This window comes from Eretmochelys imbricata, chromosome 11 (assembly GCF_965152235.1).
Source record: "Eretmochelys imbricata isolate rEreImb1 chromosome 11, rEreImb1.hap1, whole genome shotgun sequence".
Classification (NCBI taxonomy): domain Eukaryota; kingdom Metazoa; phylum Chordata; order Testudines; family Cheloniidae; genus Eretmochelys; species Eretmochelys imbricata.
The window spans coordinates 23,548,550-23,566,053 of record NC_135582.1 but is presented as its reverse complement, the minus strand read 5'-3'; the positions used below and the strand labels follow the sequence as shown (position 1 = coordinate 23,566,053).

At 38.5% G+C, this 17,504-nt stretch overlaps 1 protein-coding gene across 3 annotated transcripts in view; it reads left to right on the top strand.

Annotated features, from left to right (window-relative positions):
- Nucleotides 1-12,144, top strand: part of QTMAN (queuosine-tRNA mannosyltransferase) — a 279,507-nt gene extending 267,363 nt beyond the window's left edge. For all 3 annotated transcript variants that reach the window (XM_077829445.1, XM_077829442.1, XM_077829444.1), the window contains exons 9-11: nt 1,729-1,799; nt 2,491-2,582; nt 10,865-12,144. In XM_077829445.1, the coding sequence (XP_077685571.1) occupies nt 1,729-1,799; nt 2,491-2,582; nt 10,865-10,948 (247 nt within the window). In that variant the 3' untranslated portion in view covers nt 10,949-12,144. The remainder of the gene's footprint in view (nt 1-1,728; nt 1,800-2,490; nt 2,583-10,864) is intronic.
- The last annotated feature ends 5,360 nt before the right edge of the window (nt 12,145-17,504 follow it).

Sequence of the window (17,504 nt, the reverse complement as noted above, 5' to 3'; positions counted from 1 at the left end):
TTTCAAACTCTAGGAATTATGATCTGAAAGGCGTATAGTATGTAGGAGTTATTGTTCAATTCCAGGAACCTCTGAGGAAATATATTCAGTTTTTACTGTGTAAAGGTAGAAAATTAGTATGTAAATAAGATCATCTGCAAATGAAAGAATAATTCCAAATCTTTTCCAACAAAGTATAGAAATATTGGATTCTAATTTTACTAATTCCTGATGCAGACAAAGGTTTTGGTAAGGGGATGTTGCATAGCCAACTGAAGACTCAGATTGCTTCTTGGCCTGCAACTATTACTGAAATGTCCATGGTTTCACTTTTTCTTTTATGATGAAAGAAAACGTTAAAATTCTACTTGTTTTGCTATCTTGATACAATATTTAAGAACTGAAAAATTATCAAGTAAATCGCATACTAGAAACATTTTCCCTTAATAAAAAAAATATAGTTGTAGACTTTGTACACTTTGAAATTTGTGTTAATGTTTAAAATGTTGCTTGAAAAAACATGAAATTACAATTGTTTAAAGTTTATTATGACAAAATTAGCTCTTAATACCTTGCTAAGTATTTGAGAGAAAATGTGTATCTTGGTCCTTCTAAGGTTAAGGACAGATTTAAAACAAAACTTTCTTTCTTTCCCCCCCAAAACTTAGCAGGACAAAAGGAAACAATTCTTTCTGAACCAGGTTAGGCGAATGTAATAAAATAAAAACAAAATGCACAGAAACACATTCAAATGCATTTGTTTTGTCATTATAAATTTGAAAAAGTGATTGTTGACAAGACCAGGAAATAAGCTGAAGTTAAAAATAAAGTCCTCCTTTGGTCAGCATGTTGGATAAATTCAAAGACTCTCATAAAATAAACATATTTTAAAAAGTGCTTTGAATTTCACTGAGTAATTTCTGGCCAACAGAAATTACAGTTGTATCTTCAAAGTTTATTATATGTCAGATCAGTGATCATTATGCAGAAGGAATAAGTTAAATACTCAGTACTTTAACCTGTTCAGTTACCAAAATGCAAATATAAACATGATAATTTCTCTTTAGATTTGCTATTTAATAACTTTCTGACATTCTTCTGCAATTATAAAATATTTAGGTTTGATATTATGGAAGGTTATGTAAATTATTCCTCAAGAAAACAACAGTATAAACCACTAAATGCTTTGGCAAAAGGTTCTTGACAGTATTTATTAAAATAATACAAATTTTGTGTCCTGAATCACATGATCTGAAGCATGTGTATAGAATTAAGATGTCCCAACATCTTGGCACTTTTCTTAGACAATGTTTAAGTGTAACGTTTGAATTCCTATAGTTTAAGAACAAAACACTTTATGTCAGGTAATTGTTATTGCATGAATATCCTTGTTTTTCTGCAGCATTATTAAGAAAAGCTGTCCATACTTCACCATGTTGTTACATGTGTCTGTCTGCTGATTATAAAATGTGTTAAACAGTATTTAAAAAACAAAAAAATGCAGAGCCGCGCTTTGATTTATTCAGTGAACAAAACATATGCTCGCTGTTCTGTTCTATGTAATTCATATGATCAATAAAATTATCTTTAAAAAGAGCAACTTTGGCAGTTAGAAGGATTATACTGCTGAACAGGGAAAATGATTTACTTCTGCTTTATGCAGTCAACTTCAATGCTGTTGAACCAAAAGGTGTTTTTTGGCTCACTGATGTATTGTTAATGTATTTGTTTATTATTTTTAATCTTTAGGATAGAAGCTGTATATTGTGGTTGCTATCCACTATGTCCTAACGCTTTGGTGTATCCAGAAATATTTCCAGGTAGCTGCTTTAATGCACATTCTTTTTGTTGAAATTTAATACATGATTCATGTAAAGTTTGAGAATAAACTTAAGCAAAAGCAATTGTTTATTTGGCAAGCCAACATGTTAGTGTTAAGGAAAATTTTATGTGTTTTAATACATTAGACTAAGTTTATATTTACCATCTGTTCTTTCAAGATAACACAAAAGCAAGTTTTGAAATAGCATTCTTCATTGTTAGCATACACAACCCATAATGATACATTTTTATAAAAAGGTCAGTGCTGCTGCAATGGCTTGCAGATTTTTTTAATGATATACAGAGAGAAAAATAGAGGCCTGAAAATCACACCAAATTATTTAAACAATTTAATACTTAATAATATGCAACTGTGGTACAGGATACACACTAATATAGTACCAGTTCTTTGAAAAAATCTCATCACTAAATGTATCACATATGCATTGTGTTACATTAGAATAATGTATTTTAATCACCCAAAGGAGATGTCTAAACAGCACAACTACACAGTCTTATTTAGCATTAAACATCCTTGTGAGCTGAGGTAACCTTATAAAATCATGCTTAAATAATGTAAAACACGAGGCGGCACAGAGCAATATGCATTTTTAATTAGTAAAGTGACTAATATCGAGTGTGTGCTTTGAGGTTTTTGTTTCATTAAAAATGTATCTGTTTTTCCTGCAGCTGAATATCTGTATTCTACACCTGAACAGCTTTTTAAAAGGCTTCAGAATTTCTGCAAGAGACCAGATATTGTAAGGAAACATCTCTATAAGGTAGGTGTTCAGAATAGTTTTACAGGATATAACGCCATATTGAAGTACAAAGAAAAAAACTTAAAAAAACAACAACATTTAATTAACATACTAATGTTTAAAGGAAACATGCTAGGGAGGGATATTAGTTGTTACACTAACAAGGATTAATTAAACTAGATGCCAGTTGTATTAACCTAGGCCTTATGAAATACATACACTTAATGCATGCTACATGCTTTTTAAAAAATTTATTGTTTTCTAAAATGACTGTCCTTTACATTTGGACCCAAGAGGCTTATAAAAATGAACCTGGATTAATGTAACTCATTAGTTTAAAAGGAAAGTAAAAGAAAGATCCTACAATTATATTAATGAGGATAAACCTACCTTACTATCATAATTTAATCTGCAGTCTTCAAGAAGTCAAGGTGAATGACATCAGGTAAGTTCCTTTTGCCCCTCTTGGAATTATTTTGGCAATTATTGTGAATATTTAACTCTTTGTACTAAAAGTTTAAACGAAGTAAAAGTTAACTCTTAATGTGCATATAATTTCTTATATGAAGAATTGAGAAGAAAGTTTACTGAAAGCATCATTTACTAATATTTATCCTACCATTATTCTTTACAATTATTTCTTTAAAGAAATAAAAGTTTAAATTGTTGGAATGACCAATAAAATTCTGATCCATTAGTCTATGCTAAACTTGCTTTCAGATTTTTAAGATGCATTTGTATGCCACTGTAGTAATTAAACTTTTCTTTAGTTACGTGTTTGTAGATCATGTACTGATTTTTACATTATTTCACTAATAACCTATTATCACATGGTGATGTTTTCATAACATAGCTATTATTTTTACATGTGCTAATGTGAAAATTTACAACATTGAGTGCTAAATTAGGGTTCTTAGAAGCTTCAAGTGCCCCAGGGACCGGCGCAAGGCACATTGCCTGAGCATAATAAAGGCATAACACGTAGCATTTTAAAAAGCATCTAGGTCAGTTAGGAGCCTGAGACCTATTGAAAGTCAATGGGACTTAGGCTCTTAAGTCACATAAGCACTTTTAAAAGTTTCCCCAACATCTTTAGAGGTCTGGAGGAGCATGGATAGAGGTGGCCCTTATGATACCTGTTCAACAAGGTTAGAAAGTGCTCTCTTTTTCTCTGTAGCCACCCCAGCATGGAGGTAGTAGACCTGCCAAGTAAACCTCTCCTAACCTGGGCCACTAATACTACCAGCAGCACTCATCCCCCGTATCCCCATGCTCCTTCCACTGTGAACCAGAAAATGCCTGGCCTCTCAACGCAGTCATCACCTGCCCCCTCCCTCCTTTAGCACACCCGTGCAGGAGGAGGTATAATTTAGTCCTGAATGTACGTTTGACTTATTTTGTGACCTAAAAATAGACATTTACATAATGATACATCAAAAGAAGATGTTGTTTCTGCAGGAAACAGTTAAACTTCAAGTAAAAAAGGAGAGAACCAAAAATGCAATTTAACACCCAATTTCAAGCTCATTATCTTTCATTGTCTATTAACTTGGCAATGGTTCAGAAGGTAGCTCATAATAGTTTAAAATGCTGACTGAACACTTCCAGTATTCAGCATTACTTCTTGAGTCAGTACTATACATGGAGACTTCAAAGAGAAAACAGTCCTTAAACGTTTACCTTGACATTTCCCAATTTTTTGCGTTCAGTTAGCAGTTTTCTTTCACATGGATCTACCTTATGCGTATGGATTCCTAGCTCCTGCATGAAGGGAATGCTAGGATGCTGAAAACAGAAATAGTGGCAGAACCAACATTGATACTAAAAGGGTATGATATCAAGCTATTGCACAGAGTGGGATGTGTACACAGCCCCATAAGCAAAATGCTTCATTTGCGTCCAGTGCCTCCTTTTGAAAAAACACTCCTTGGTGAATGAGTTATAAGTAAAGTGCCACCACAGAAATGGAGCAGTTTATCACATCACTTCAAGTTGCAGATTATTAACCCTGCAACTGAGTGTTTGCATGTTTTAAGCATTTGTAGTAGTTTTTGAAACAAGTAGCACTGGAAAGACTGGGAAAAAATCATTTTAGAATTACAAAAGTAGAGCTTGATCCAAAGTCTGTGACAGTCAGTAAAAAAGATTCCCTTTGACTTTAATGGGCTTTGGATCAGGCTCTGAGAATGTGAATAAAGTTCTTCCCTTTTGCACATTGACCCAAATATACAAGAATTGTTTATTTTGCAAATAAACTACCATTAAAAGGTTCTGAAAGAATGTCCACTTAGAAATGTGTTGTAAATTAAATACTTCTTAAGACACTTTAAACTAGCAGTAAACAATACCTCAGCAGTGAACTCATCTGGGGCATACACATGCTTATTCACAGATATTAGTTGCTTTACATTTAGGAGTCCATATACAGAATGTACAGTAGGGATACAGGAAAAGTGGGAAAAGAGATCTGATATGGCAACTTGCTCCTTTTTTCTTCTTTCATAACCTTTTCTGGCATGCTCCATTACTAGAAGTTCAAACTACAGCTGTCTGTTCCTACAAAGACATAAAAACTCTATAAAAGCAAAAAGAATATTTTTCCTTTACATTTTAGACATTCTGTCTCATAAGTCTTGAAATAGAAATAAGCCTTTGCTTACATTTTCTGCTCATTTTTGTTGCCATTGTATTATTAGGAGTATTGAAAGTAGTCAAATACATTGCTGCATTATTCTGTCGATTTTATGCAGTGCTTGTGCCAACTTATAAAGTTAGAGGCAAAGGAAGATAGATGATACATGTTACAAAAAAGGCAATCAACTTAAAAAATTTAGGACACCAAAGGCTGTGTTCTGAATAAGTCTTGGGTGCACTGTGAAGTATAAAGTGAAGCCAAGTACCTCTGAACGCCCAAGCAAAGCTGATATCTACCAGAACACAAGGCCTGGAGTGTCACTATTTGTGTTAATGGAAGTTCAAACAAGTAGTCTCCCTCCCCTCCTCCCCCCTGCCCTCCAATCCCATGAAAGCGAACAAGCTAGCACAATAGACTGTAACAGTTAACTGTATATTACATAAATACATATTTATAGTATTTTAAAAACATACATAAGTAGTGTAAGTACCTAATAAGGACTTTTCATGGTACACACTGTTTACCCTTTATACTTTAATGGCATTGAAAGCTCATTTCAACTTGAATGCTCCATCCCACAATTGATTAACAGATGAAGAGGGGATAGTTATCACACAGAATCATTTGTTAACAATTATTTGCTCTGCTCTAGTTTTATTTAGCTAAAAGTTGGTCTTTGTTTTTTTTGTATTCTAAGCCAGTACAGTCTCAGTCAGAACTAAACAAATAACAATGGCACATCAGCTCCCAATGCCAGCTTAATGAGCTAGGCTTTCTATCAACTTCAGCTCATACAGGCAAAATCATTCATATATCAGTTTAATTGAGAGCTGAATTTGGCCAGTTTTCTGATATTACTATTATTATTTCTGTAACACCACAAGAGTACATTACATGTGTATGAAAAGATACATTACCTGATTTGTATCTCATTTACACCAGTTTAAATCAGGAGTACCTCCACTGAAGTCAGTGACATTACACTGGTGTGAAACAAGTTTAAGTAAGTAATATCCCAGTCAGGCCTACTTCCCCTGCCCTGAGTAATTTACAGTCTAAGGGCTCAATCATGCTATTTAGTAGAACTAATCGGAAAAAATTCTGATGAATCATTTTTAGTCAGGATTTGCCAATTAATCGAAAATGAACTGGTTTTTGGAAATGGTTTGATTTTGACAAACTTCTGATGGACCACAGAACCTCAAAGCTTGGGAGCTTGCACTTGCAGGGTTTCCAGGTTCCCAATTCCCTTTCAACCTCTCATGCAAGCTACCAAGAATACAGGGCTTCCTGGGCTTCCAGGCCCATCGGCTCTGGCAGCCCGCTAGCCTGGCTGATAAGGAGCTGGAGACACTGCAAGCCCTGGAAGCTGCTGAATAGAAACTGGCATGACATGATTCTTGTCAGTTTTACTGCTGCCCAGTGGTGACACTGGTCGGCCTCTTGTTAACTTGACACCAAGAGTCTGTTCAGTTTTAATACTGCTATTCAGTGATGGGCAGCAGTTAAACTGGCAAGAATCATATCAGCAGCTGCCAGGGCTTCCAGGGTCCCTACCTGGGCTGCAGCCTGCCAGGCAGACAGCCAGGGATCCTTATGAGCATATATTGTTTCTAGAATGAAATATTTAATGATTTCAGTTCTATGAAAATTTCGGAGGTTTTTTTCTCTTTGTCCCAATTCAAGGCAGAAAAAATTATGGAAATCTCAAAACCTTTCCTGGGTTGGGAAAACCATTTCCCATCCAGCTCTCCTAATTAGGCATAACTAGGTTTTGCAGGCTGAGCGGGCTTAGAGGGAGTGCCAGGAGGCATTCTGAGTTCCTTGGTGCACAAAAACCAGTCACACACCTGCACTGAGTGCAACATAACCTGCCCTCACCACTGCACAGCTGGCTAATTTCATTGCTATGAGCATGGTGTGGGCTGTTCCTGCTCTTTTTGGGGTGTCATGCATCCAAGAATAATAGCACAGGAGAGCAGAGACTTGCGGTTCTATGCAGCTCTTATATAGGTCATGCAAGAGCATGGGGAAGCTTTACTCCTGAATCATTCCTCCCCTCCCCCAGGAAAAAATAAATTGCTCGCCCACATAAAGGTGAAGGGGAAACTGTCCCGTTATGAACATAGGGACTTCAATATTGGACCAGATCTATGGTCCATCTAGTCCAGTATCCTGTCTTCAAAGCATCCAGCACTGGAGGCCTGAGAAGGTCTAAGAACCCTGCCACAGGCAGATGTGGAATAATCTACACGTGACATTCCCACCCAAGGTGTCATACTAATCTCTAGTAGTTAGAGATTTGCTTAAACCCTGGAGCATGAGGTTTTATGTCCCTTCCCAAAACTGTAATTTACTATTATAATTCTGGATATTACTGTTATCTGAATAATCATCCAATCGCTCTTGACTCTTGCTACATCCTATGGTGATGAGTTCCACAGTATAAGGATACGTTGAGTAAAAAAGTATTTTCTTTTATTAGTTTTGAATTTTCCCACCTCTCAATTAAATTGAATGTCCTCTCGTTTTTGTGTTGTGAGACAGGGACAATAAACGCTCCCAATCTCACTTCTCTATGCCATTCATTATATATATATATATATATATATATATATATATATATGTATACACATCATGTCCACTCTTATTTGTCTCCTTTCTAAGGTAAATAATGCCAATCTTTTCAATCCTTTTTGAAATGGGATGACCAGTACTACACACAGTATTCCAGATGAGACCATATTATCAGTTAATATAATGGCATTACAACATGTTCTGTATTATTTTCCATACCATTCTTCATGCATCCAAATATCTTGTTTACTTTTTTGACCATAGCTGAAGATTCAGAGGTCTTTAATGAGCTGTCTGCAGTGTTCACCACATCCTTTTTCCTGAGCTGATAAAGTTAATTTAGAACCCTGTGAGGTGTATGTGTAGTTCAAATAATTCTATCTCGTGCACTACTTTGCATTTTGCAATAATGAACTTCATCTACCATCATGTTGTCCATTCACCTAGCCTGGTTAAATCCCTCTGTAGTTCCTCATAGTCTTCTAATTAATTTTGTGTCATCTGCAAATTTTGCTACCTCACTACTCACCACCTTCATAAGATTAATAAAGAAATAATAAGTGCTAACTAACATCAGACCTAATATGGAACTTTGAGAAAACCCAGTGTTATCCTTTGCTGTGACAAAAATTGACCTTTTGTCTCGTGTCTCTTAGCCATTTTTTGATCCATGACCACACTTTGCCTCTGACCCCATGATGAATTAGTTTTTTTAGTAACTTTTTGTGAGCAGCTTGTCTAAGTCTAAGTAAATTACAGCTACTTGGTTCTCCTTTTTCCATTACTTTAATGTCACATTCAAAGAATTCTAATAGATTGGTGAGAGATGATTTGTCTTTAGTTTCTCAGTTACTTAGATGTTCCATTGTGTTCCTTGTTAGAAATATACAAACAAGCAGGGGAAGGAGAGTGACACAGTCATGTCATTTGGATTGTTTAGGATAGACATTCTACTTTTTGATTCCAGGTGGTTTTATTTATTATCTGTGATATTGTTATTCTGATTTAAAAGTATTTCATGTTGTAACAATAGCAGGGAACAGATGATGCATCAGCCTGCACCCTAAAATTGATTATTGAAACGTTAAAATTAATGAGGAAAGAATTACAGGCCATGCTGGTTTGTGCACTGGAAGATGTCTGGTGTACTTCGCAGATGGCTTAAGGCAGCTAGCCTCATGCCTCAAAATGCATCCAAGTCACAGACCCACTATCTGAGCACTTGTTTCCAAAGGCATTTGATGTATTTGAATGTTGAGTTCCAAAGGTAATTACTGCATTGGTCAAGTTTCTCCTCCTAGATTCTTCTCGACCTAATTGTTACTTTAAAAAAAGAGGACAAGGTGGTTTACAGGGTTTGAACTGAGCCAGTTCAAAGTGGTTTAGTGAACTGTTTTTTTCTTGAATGTTTGTATATTGTTCTTCCAATGTCAGCTTTCCTATTAAATAAACTCTAGTTCTTATAGTTGCAAAGATAATCTTAAAAATGTTAATGGAGCATAAACTGATGCAGCGCTGTCTACCTGAATCTGCAGATATCCTGAAGTAGTAGCTCTGAGAAAAGGGTGAACTGGGCCTCTTAATTTGAATGAAATGTTAACTCTGAAGTCTAATGATGACAGTTTAAATGGCAATTTTAATTATTTAATTGCTGATAAAATCATACAAGAAAAAAGAGAGTACACTGTGTTATGGAAAATTACTCTTCTGCTAGTGAAATCTTGTTTTCATGCCTCCAGTGGGGGGAGTTTGTTTTGTGGGTGGAGCTTGGAAGTGTACCAATTCTTCCTGTACCCCCTTCCCCTCCAACTCAGCTATTGGTGGTTTAGAAACTTTTGGTTGACTCATATTCCACTCCTTTGCATAACAACCAGTGAGGGCCTTTGCAGTTTTACAAACAAACAAAACCACACAAATACTCAGTGGTGTAATGGTACTGGCTTATCAGAACACCATAAAATCTAAACACACTTCCACTGATGTACACACAATGGAGAAGGACATTATAATTTATTTGTATCCTACAGCAGGTTGTTATGAAATAAAGGCCAAAAAATCAGGACTAGTCTGGTAAAATCAGGACTAGTATGCACATTACAGCTACTCAATCCTGTCAATTTTACTTCAAAAAATATTTAAATTGAGTTCAGGGCATGTGAAAAATGATAGATTAAAAATGCTGGAGACTGAAGTCTTCCATCCACAGAACTGATAGTAATACAGCACACCGTAAACGTCCATATAATGCCCCCGCCATAGTCTTCCCTGTCTAAAGGTGGGAGAGATAGTTTGGTCTTCCTGCCCATTCAGTCCTTGGCAGCATCTCTGCTGAGACTGCCAACCACACTTACAGTTGTTTGTTGGCATGAATACTTGTCTAATAGCAAATAAACTGAGGCTGCCAAATAATTTCCTGTAGATCATTTAAAAAAAAAAAATCAGTAACTGAGTCACTACTGACCTGGATCAGATTTGAACCAGTGGCTGAGGCGAAGAGCAGGCATCATATCCCTTCCTTAGTCTTCTGAACTTTCCAGCCCCTTTCACATTATTTAATAGAAAGTGAGTGTTAAAAATAAGCATATTTGTAAACCAAGTTGTGCTAAACCTCATAATTGCACCATTCTTAAACCAAACTGCACAGTTCCTAATTTTGGTAGAGTGATGCTTCACCTGTGACTGTCCCTTTAAAAGTGAAATTTGTTTCTGAGGAGAGGAAATGAAATCATCACTTAAGCATCTTCTGGTTTTGTTCTGATTTAAAAATTTCTCGGTCAGACATGACGCCCCCGAAGCGCAGCAACGTGCTGATATCAGGTGAGGTCTTTGCAGCAAACAGCACTTGTTTACAAAAATGATCCATCCTGGGATTGGGAGTCTAATACTTTGATCCAATCAGAGTACAGGATTTTCTGACCCTGGTTTACAGTAGTATTTATGCTATCTGCACTACTTCCGAATCTACCTCCGAAGAAATGAAATAATGCTATGTTAATCAAGCATTCATGTTGTTTTCTTCACACTAGGGACAGCTTTTCTGTGTTTTAGCAGCTCATGTTCCTTCATTTGAATCCTTTTCTTTTTCTCATAGGGTGAGATGGATCAGTTTTCTTGGGCAGCACTACGTGGTAAATTCAGGTCTCTGCTCACAACAGAACCTAGGGAAGATTTGTGACAGATGGGGCTAAGTCACAAACTTGCAGCCTAAGGCAGAATCTGTAGAACTTTCCAGAGTGTGCCCATATTTACCTGATCAGAGAGAAAAGAAAATCTGCAGAGGAAGCTGAGCCTGGCTGCTTGTCATAGCTGACACAGAGCCATCTGCCACAAACCTGTGGCGGCTTCAGATCTCCAATCCCTGCCACCACCCCAACTCAAATTAAATACAGATTCCTAGAGACGTTATGATGGTTACACATGTCCTCGGCATCACATGCAGGAGACGGTTCAAAAAAAATATGTGGCCTGTTGTATAACCGCACTCATGTATCCCATATGTGGTGCCACATTGAATTTCCGGTTGAATCTGTTTTTATCCTTTGTACTGGATGACATGGTGCCTGAATTCTTTCTTTTTGCCGACATGATGGCAGCCAAACTGCAGCTTCAAACACTCACACTTGGCTGAGTTTCTACCTAGGTTGCCAGGTTATCATTGGAGCCTTATTGTGTCCTCAAAGGGCCACAGGGCCTGAAAGGAGGATCAGAGTGCTACTGGACTAATTGGGCAGCCATCTACAAATTGTTTGTAGGCAAAGCACTTTTCTTTTTGCAAATTAATGACTCTCTGGCACAGGGTTTTTAAGTGAAGGTATTAATAAGGGGTCTGGCAGGTATTCCCATGATTCACAGTTACATTTGCATTTAATTAATCTTAAAGAAAGCTGCAAGATAAACAGCTGTAATTCAAACTAGCATGGGAAATATGCTACATGGTGCCATCTATCCGATAAAATGAAAGCTGAGACACTTGTTTTATTTCTCTCAAGGATGGAGAACAAACAGATAACTGTCAAAATACTTCCAATAAAAACCAATAGTTTTTATGTAACTGCAGTTCATCAAAAATCTTTGCATTCAGTTACAAATATAATCTTTTAAAGATAAATCACTTATGATTCTAAGCATTAAGCTGCTATGTTTGCTGATGTGAAATGTTTTGAAGATTTAGATTGTACAATAAATTTTTAATAAAGTGCTCACTGCAATTTTTAATTAACATATCTCATTCATGTATAAGTGTGTACATCCATCTGTATGCTTATCACTGTGCATATCCTTGTGACAGAATCAATGAATACAATTGTGTCTTTATCTGATGAATTTAGAATCTGTTTTGCAAATGATAATAAAATGTTATAACAACTCCAAGATTTTCAACTGTATTCTGGGAAGAAGCAAGAGGTAAACAGGAATTCTCGGTAATTCATTATGGTTAAAACTCTGCTAACACTGCTATCTCTTAATTGACAAATAAGCTTTAACTTCCCTCGTTTGGGGCAAGATAGCTACTCTTCCCCCACCTCCAAAAAAGCCTCTATCACCTGAATACTAATTGAGTTTTCTTCTTTAGGTTTGCCAGTGTTTCCCCCAGTTCCACAGTACACCCCAGTTCCTGCCATTCAGAGAGGAATGCACTGAGTAATATGTTTCCTTCTTAAACATTCTCTGTTATCCATACTTGTCAACTCTGAACTTACAACTCGGAAGTGGTAGTTAATCTATTTTGTTATACCATCAAGCAGTGTAGTGGTCTCAGATTTTACAGTGTGAGAGATACTGTACGCATACCAGTATTCCATGTATGCTTTTTGTTGATCAGGGAAATTATTACATGACATTCTGATTGGTCACTTGTAAACATTGTGAGGTTTTACTGATACTGAAGAAATGTAATTTTACAATAAGCATCTGTGCATGTATGTTTGCTTCTCCCTATTGGTACATACACTAAAATTACTGCAAACTTCAGCTTTAAACCGACCATTAGACATTTAATGCAACAGTTAAAGCTGTCATTTCATCCTGACAGTCAGTCTAGTTGTTGCTGCACATAAGTAATAATACTACTTTGCACTTGTATAGTACTTTTCATCTGAGTATCTCTGCAAATATTAAATGTCACAACATCCATGTGGAGGCAAATAAGTATTTTTTAGATGGAGAAATTGAGGCATGGTGTGGTTAAATTGCTTAAAATATCAGTGTCAGAACCATCAAAGGGATCTAGGAGTCCTGATTTCCTGCTCTGGCCCATAGGCAACAATCCCCTCACACATTGTTCTGACACCCTTGCTATCCCAAGGCATGGTATTGTGAGTTAAGAACATTGAGCCATATCCAAAAGCCCAGTAAAGGCAATGGAAAGACTCCTGTTGATTTCCGTGAGCTTTGGATCAAGTCCAAAGAGAGAAGCAGGCCTTAACTCTGGGTGGGTTTTTTGGTTTTTTTGGTTTTTGGTTCCATCGCTGTTAATTTAATGTAGTCTTTTGTATGTGATATTGTTTTATAAATGCATCTTTGAGAACTTAATTGATTCTCCACTACTGATGAAGAGTCATTGAAATTTCAGGGAGAAATAGAAGATTCTTTCTAACTGTTCAGAAATTTATATACTCCCATTGCTGTAGTAATGGAACACATTGAGGTACTTTCATGTAGGCCTTTTCTAGATTAGGAAAGTGGTCAAGTTTAGGTCAGACTTCACTAGCTGAACCTGACCTGAACTCAACCTTTTTCCCAGTTTAGTCAAAATTTTAGATGATGTCACAATTTCCCTAGAACCGGTAAGGTTGTTCTTTTGAAGGAAAGTGGAAGTCCCTGTTACTTTTCGAGGCACGTAAATTCTTAGAAATGTAGAACAGGAAGGGACCTCAAGAGGTCATCAATTCCAGCCCCCTGCGTTGAGTCACGATCAAGTAAGCCTAAACCACTCTGGCAGGCGTTTGTCCACCTTGTTCTTAAAAACCTCCAATGATGAGGATTCCACAAGCTCCCTTGGAAGCCCATTCCAGAGCTTAACTACCCTTATAGTTAGAAAGCTTTTCCTAATATCTGACCTAAACCTCCCTTGCTGCAGATTAAGCCCATTAATTCTTGTCCTACCTTCAGTCGACACAGAGACTAATTGATTTCTGCCCTCTTTATAACAGCTCTTAACACGTTTGAAGATGTTGTCAGGTTCCCCCTCAGTCTTTTCTCATGACTAAGCATGCCCAGTTTTTTTAACCTCATAGGTCAGGTTTTCTAAACCTTTTATCATTTTTGTTGCTCTCTTCTGAACTCTCTCCAATTTGTCCACCTTTACTTAAGCGTGGCGCCCAGAATTGGACACAGTACTCGAGCTGAGGCCTCACCAGTTCCAAGTAGAGAAAGATAATTATCTCCCATATCTTATATACAACACTCCTGTTAATACATTCAGAATGATATTAGCCTTTTTTGCAACTGCAGCACATTGTAGAATCAGATTATATTTTTGATCCACTATAACCTCCAGATCCTACCACCGAGCCAGTTATTGCTCATTTTGTAGCTGTTCATTGGATTTTTCCTTCCTAAGTGCATGTCAATGCACAACTTGAAATGCTTAGTCTGTGGACAGAATGTACCCAAAAAGTTTATATGTCAGCAGATAATTAGAGAGTGTTTGTGGATCTGCATGTGCTCATTTATTCTTCGCACTAATAGGATTTAGTATTTTTAAAGTCAAAGAGAACCTGTTATGGACTAATATCCTGATTCCCCTCCTAAGAGGAAAGACTTATCTACCCCATAAGGGTTCAATTTACACCCACTTACGTCTGCAGAGAAAACTTTTGTAAATAAGGGATTCGCTCCCTAGACACCAAGAAGAGCTATGGGGGGAGAGGCTTTCCTCCATGATTGCTTTAATTCATGGCTAGGTGCATAGGAGGCCCACTGATAGAGGATGCCTGAGAAATGTTTTGTATAATCAGCATATCTCCTAAGTGCACTAGGCCAACCCCCTTCCTGGGTAGCACCACCAGTGTTCTGGGCTATTCTGACCTGTGTCAGTCAGGCTTCCAGGCACAGTGGGTGGTATAAGGTTTGTGAGAGGCTTGAGCCAGTGCTTTTCCCCTCCATCTCCAAAGAAGAGGATTTCCACCACAAGAGGCCTGCAGCCTGGGTGCTGCTATAGTGTGAAACAATCACAAAATTGTGTTTGATGGTGTTCTTAGTAGTGTCTCAGGACCAAGGAAGAGCCAGCCATTCTGCACAAATTCTTCTAAAGCTTTTACTTTAAAAATGTTATAGATGCAAAATTTGGTTTTCAGTGCTGTAGTCCATACTCGCATGTGTAGCCTATATTTACTGGGCTACTCATGCAAGTAAGAGCTGTAGGATCAGCCCTTGCCGTTATTTATCTTGTATCTATTATTGGTTCATCTACATTGAAATAGGAACTGCGAGCTCTTTGATATAAATTATTAGTTTCACTGCAGGTCTAGTAATTGCCCTTTTGATCTTTGATGAAATGCTTTTCTGTAATGTCTTACACCAATGGCTCACCATAGATAGCTCTCTGCCACCTTCACCTGTAATACACTAGGGCTCTGAGCCTGCACTCCTTGCATATCCATTTAAGTTACTGCATATTTTGAGTGTTCTGGGAATGCAGGTTTGTTCCACAAGGAAATTATTTTTCCTTCTCCTGTCGAAGAAGAGAACGGCTCTGTTTACACAACGGAAATTTTTGCAAAATGTTCCCGCCATTGATAGCACCAGTTCAGCCTCATGTTGGTAGCATTGGGAGCCCTGGTACGGACATGCTGCCATCCATGTTTTATACCTTGTGTCCTCTGACCTTGCTCAAACCTGTAGTAAATGAGGATGCTGGATTTGTCTATACTGATACCAGTAGGCTGTGCATATAAAAGAACAACATTAAAGTAAAAGTCTGGAGCAAATTCTGCTTCTCCATTACACCTGTATAAATCTTCAAGGGGTATGCTCTGGAGTAACTGAGGACAGATGTTATCCCTCATTTATATTTTTAAAGGCAACAAATTTCCTTTGCTCAGATCAGTGCAGACATCAAGGAACACCTTAAATTGGAAAAATTCAAGGGGAATACTACTACCCTGTAATAGACTAAGCTCATTTTTACTAAAATACTTTAAAAATGCTTCAGTGTGTTAAACTAGGCTTCATCTTGAAATGAAATTTTTGCCACAGACTTATAAAGCTTTGCAAATAAGGTTTTATAATAGAAACGCTGTCAGAACGTTAATTATAGGGTAATAAATAGCAATGCTATATTATCCTCTGATATTTCCTTACACTCCTAGTGAATATGCACAGCTGTTGTTGAAAACTGGTAATCCAGTACTATATAACCATATTACATCTAGCACTTACAACACACCCTTCATGTAAGCAGCATCATAGAGCACTTAACAGGGAGAAGAAGAGAAAGCTGCTTCTAAGTAGAAGCCTTAACTGAACAAATGAGCTTTGAATTTTAACATAAGAATCCCAGTCAAACCAGAATTCTTGATCTTGCCAGGAGAGGCATTCCAAAGGCAAGGAGCATGCCAAATACGAAGTCTTTGCTCCAGCATCATGGAGGCAGTGCTTTAAAAGCCAGCATAACTTAACGATCAATCAGGACTAGACTGAGCAATAACATCACAACCGAAGGAGGCATAAAAGTTATACAAAGCGTTTGTAATATGGAGGAGGGAGTGGAATTTTAACAAGAAGAATTAAACTCTGGAAGAGCCCCTTTTCTTCTTGATGAACTGGGCTGGCTGTAAGAAACCAGAGAGACTTCCAGGGCCAAAAGGATGTAAGTGGGGGGTAGAGAAGGAAATCAAGGTTAAACAAGGCCAATCCGATCTAAAAATAATAGAAAGCGAGACCAGCCCCGCGGAAGTGCACGAGCCAGCTGCACTTCTGAACAGTGCCAGCGCGAAGGAGGGAACCAAGTGGGGGAGACGGGACTGGTTCCGCGCACAGATCGATGCTGTCACGCACAGCACATGCTGGAGCTGCCTTGGTTCTCGCAGGGCTCAGGGGCCGGAGCTTGGCACCCAGAAGATGGTGTGCTTTGCAAGAGATCCAGCAAAGGCGGAGGAACCAGGGCGGAAGGGAGGAAAAGATCCCCTGGCTGGGAAACGTACATGTTAGGAAGCGAAGGGCAGCAAAGACTGGTGCACTGGGGGGGCGGAGCCTGGCCCTGGGTTGCCCCCAGCCCTAAACGGGCGTAGGGTCGAGTTTCAGTGCGACCCAGAGAGTCCCGAATGTGGAACGCTCCCGGGCAGGTGCCAAGCGTTTGCACTGGAGAGGGACCTTCTGCGGTCTGCCCCCAGGGCCGCCCCACCAAGCAAGGCCTTAGCGTCCATCCACCCGCCACCTCCTTTTGGTTTCCGGGACAAACAGGCTGCAGGGTCTCCAACAACTTCCCGAGAGTGCAGGGCTGGGGGCCGCCGGGTCTTTACAACTGTCAGAGTTCCCAGCAAAATGCTGCTTGGACGTGCGAGCCTGACACTGAACGGGAAGAACAAAGCGGGCGGGGTGGGGGAGGTTGCAGCTGAGTTGTGAGCAAATCGGGCCGGGATCGTACACGCTGCACCGCCCCACACCTTCAGCGCCGCGTGCTCCTGGAGCCTCGGGTCCCCCACCCAGGCCAGAGCCCAGCCCGGGGGTCGGCGGCGGGGAGTACTAACAAAAGCAGCCGCGTGGAAGCAGCAGTGTCGTCTGAGGCT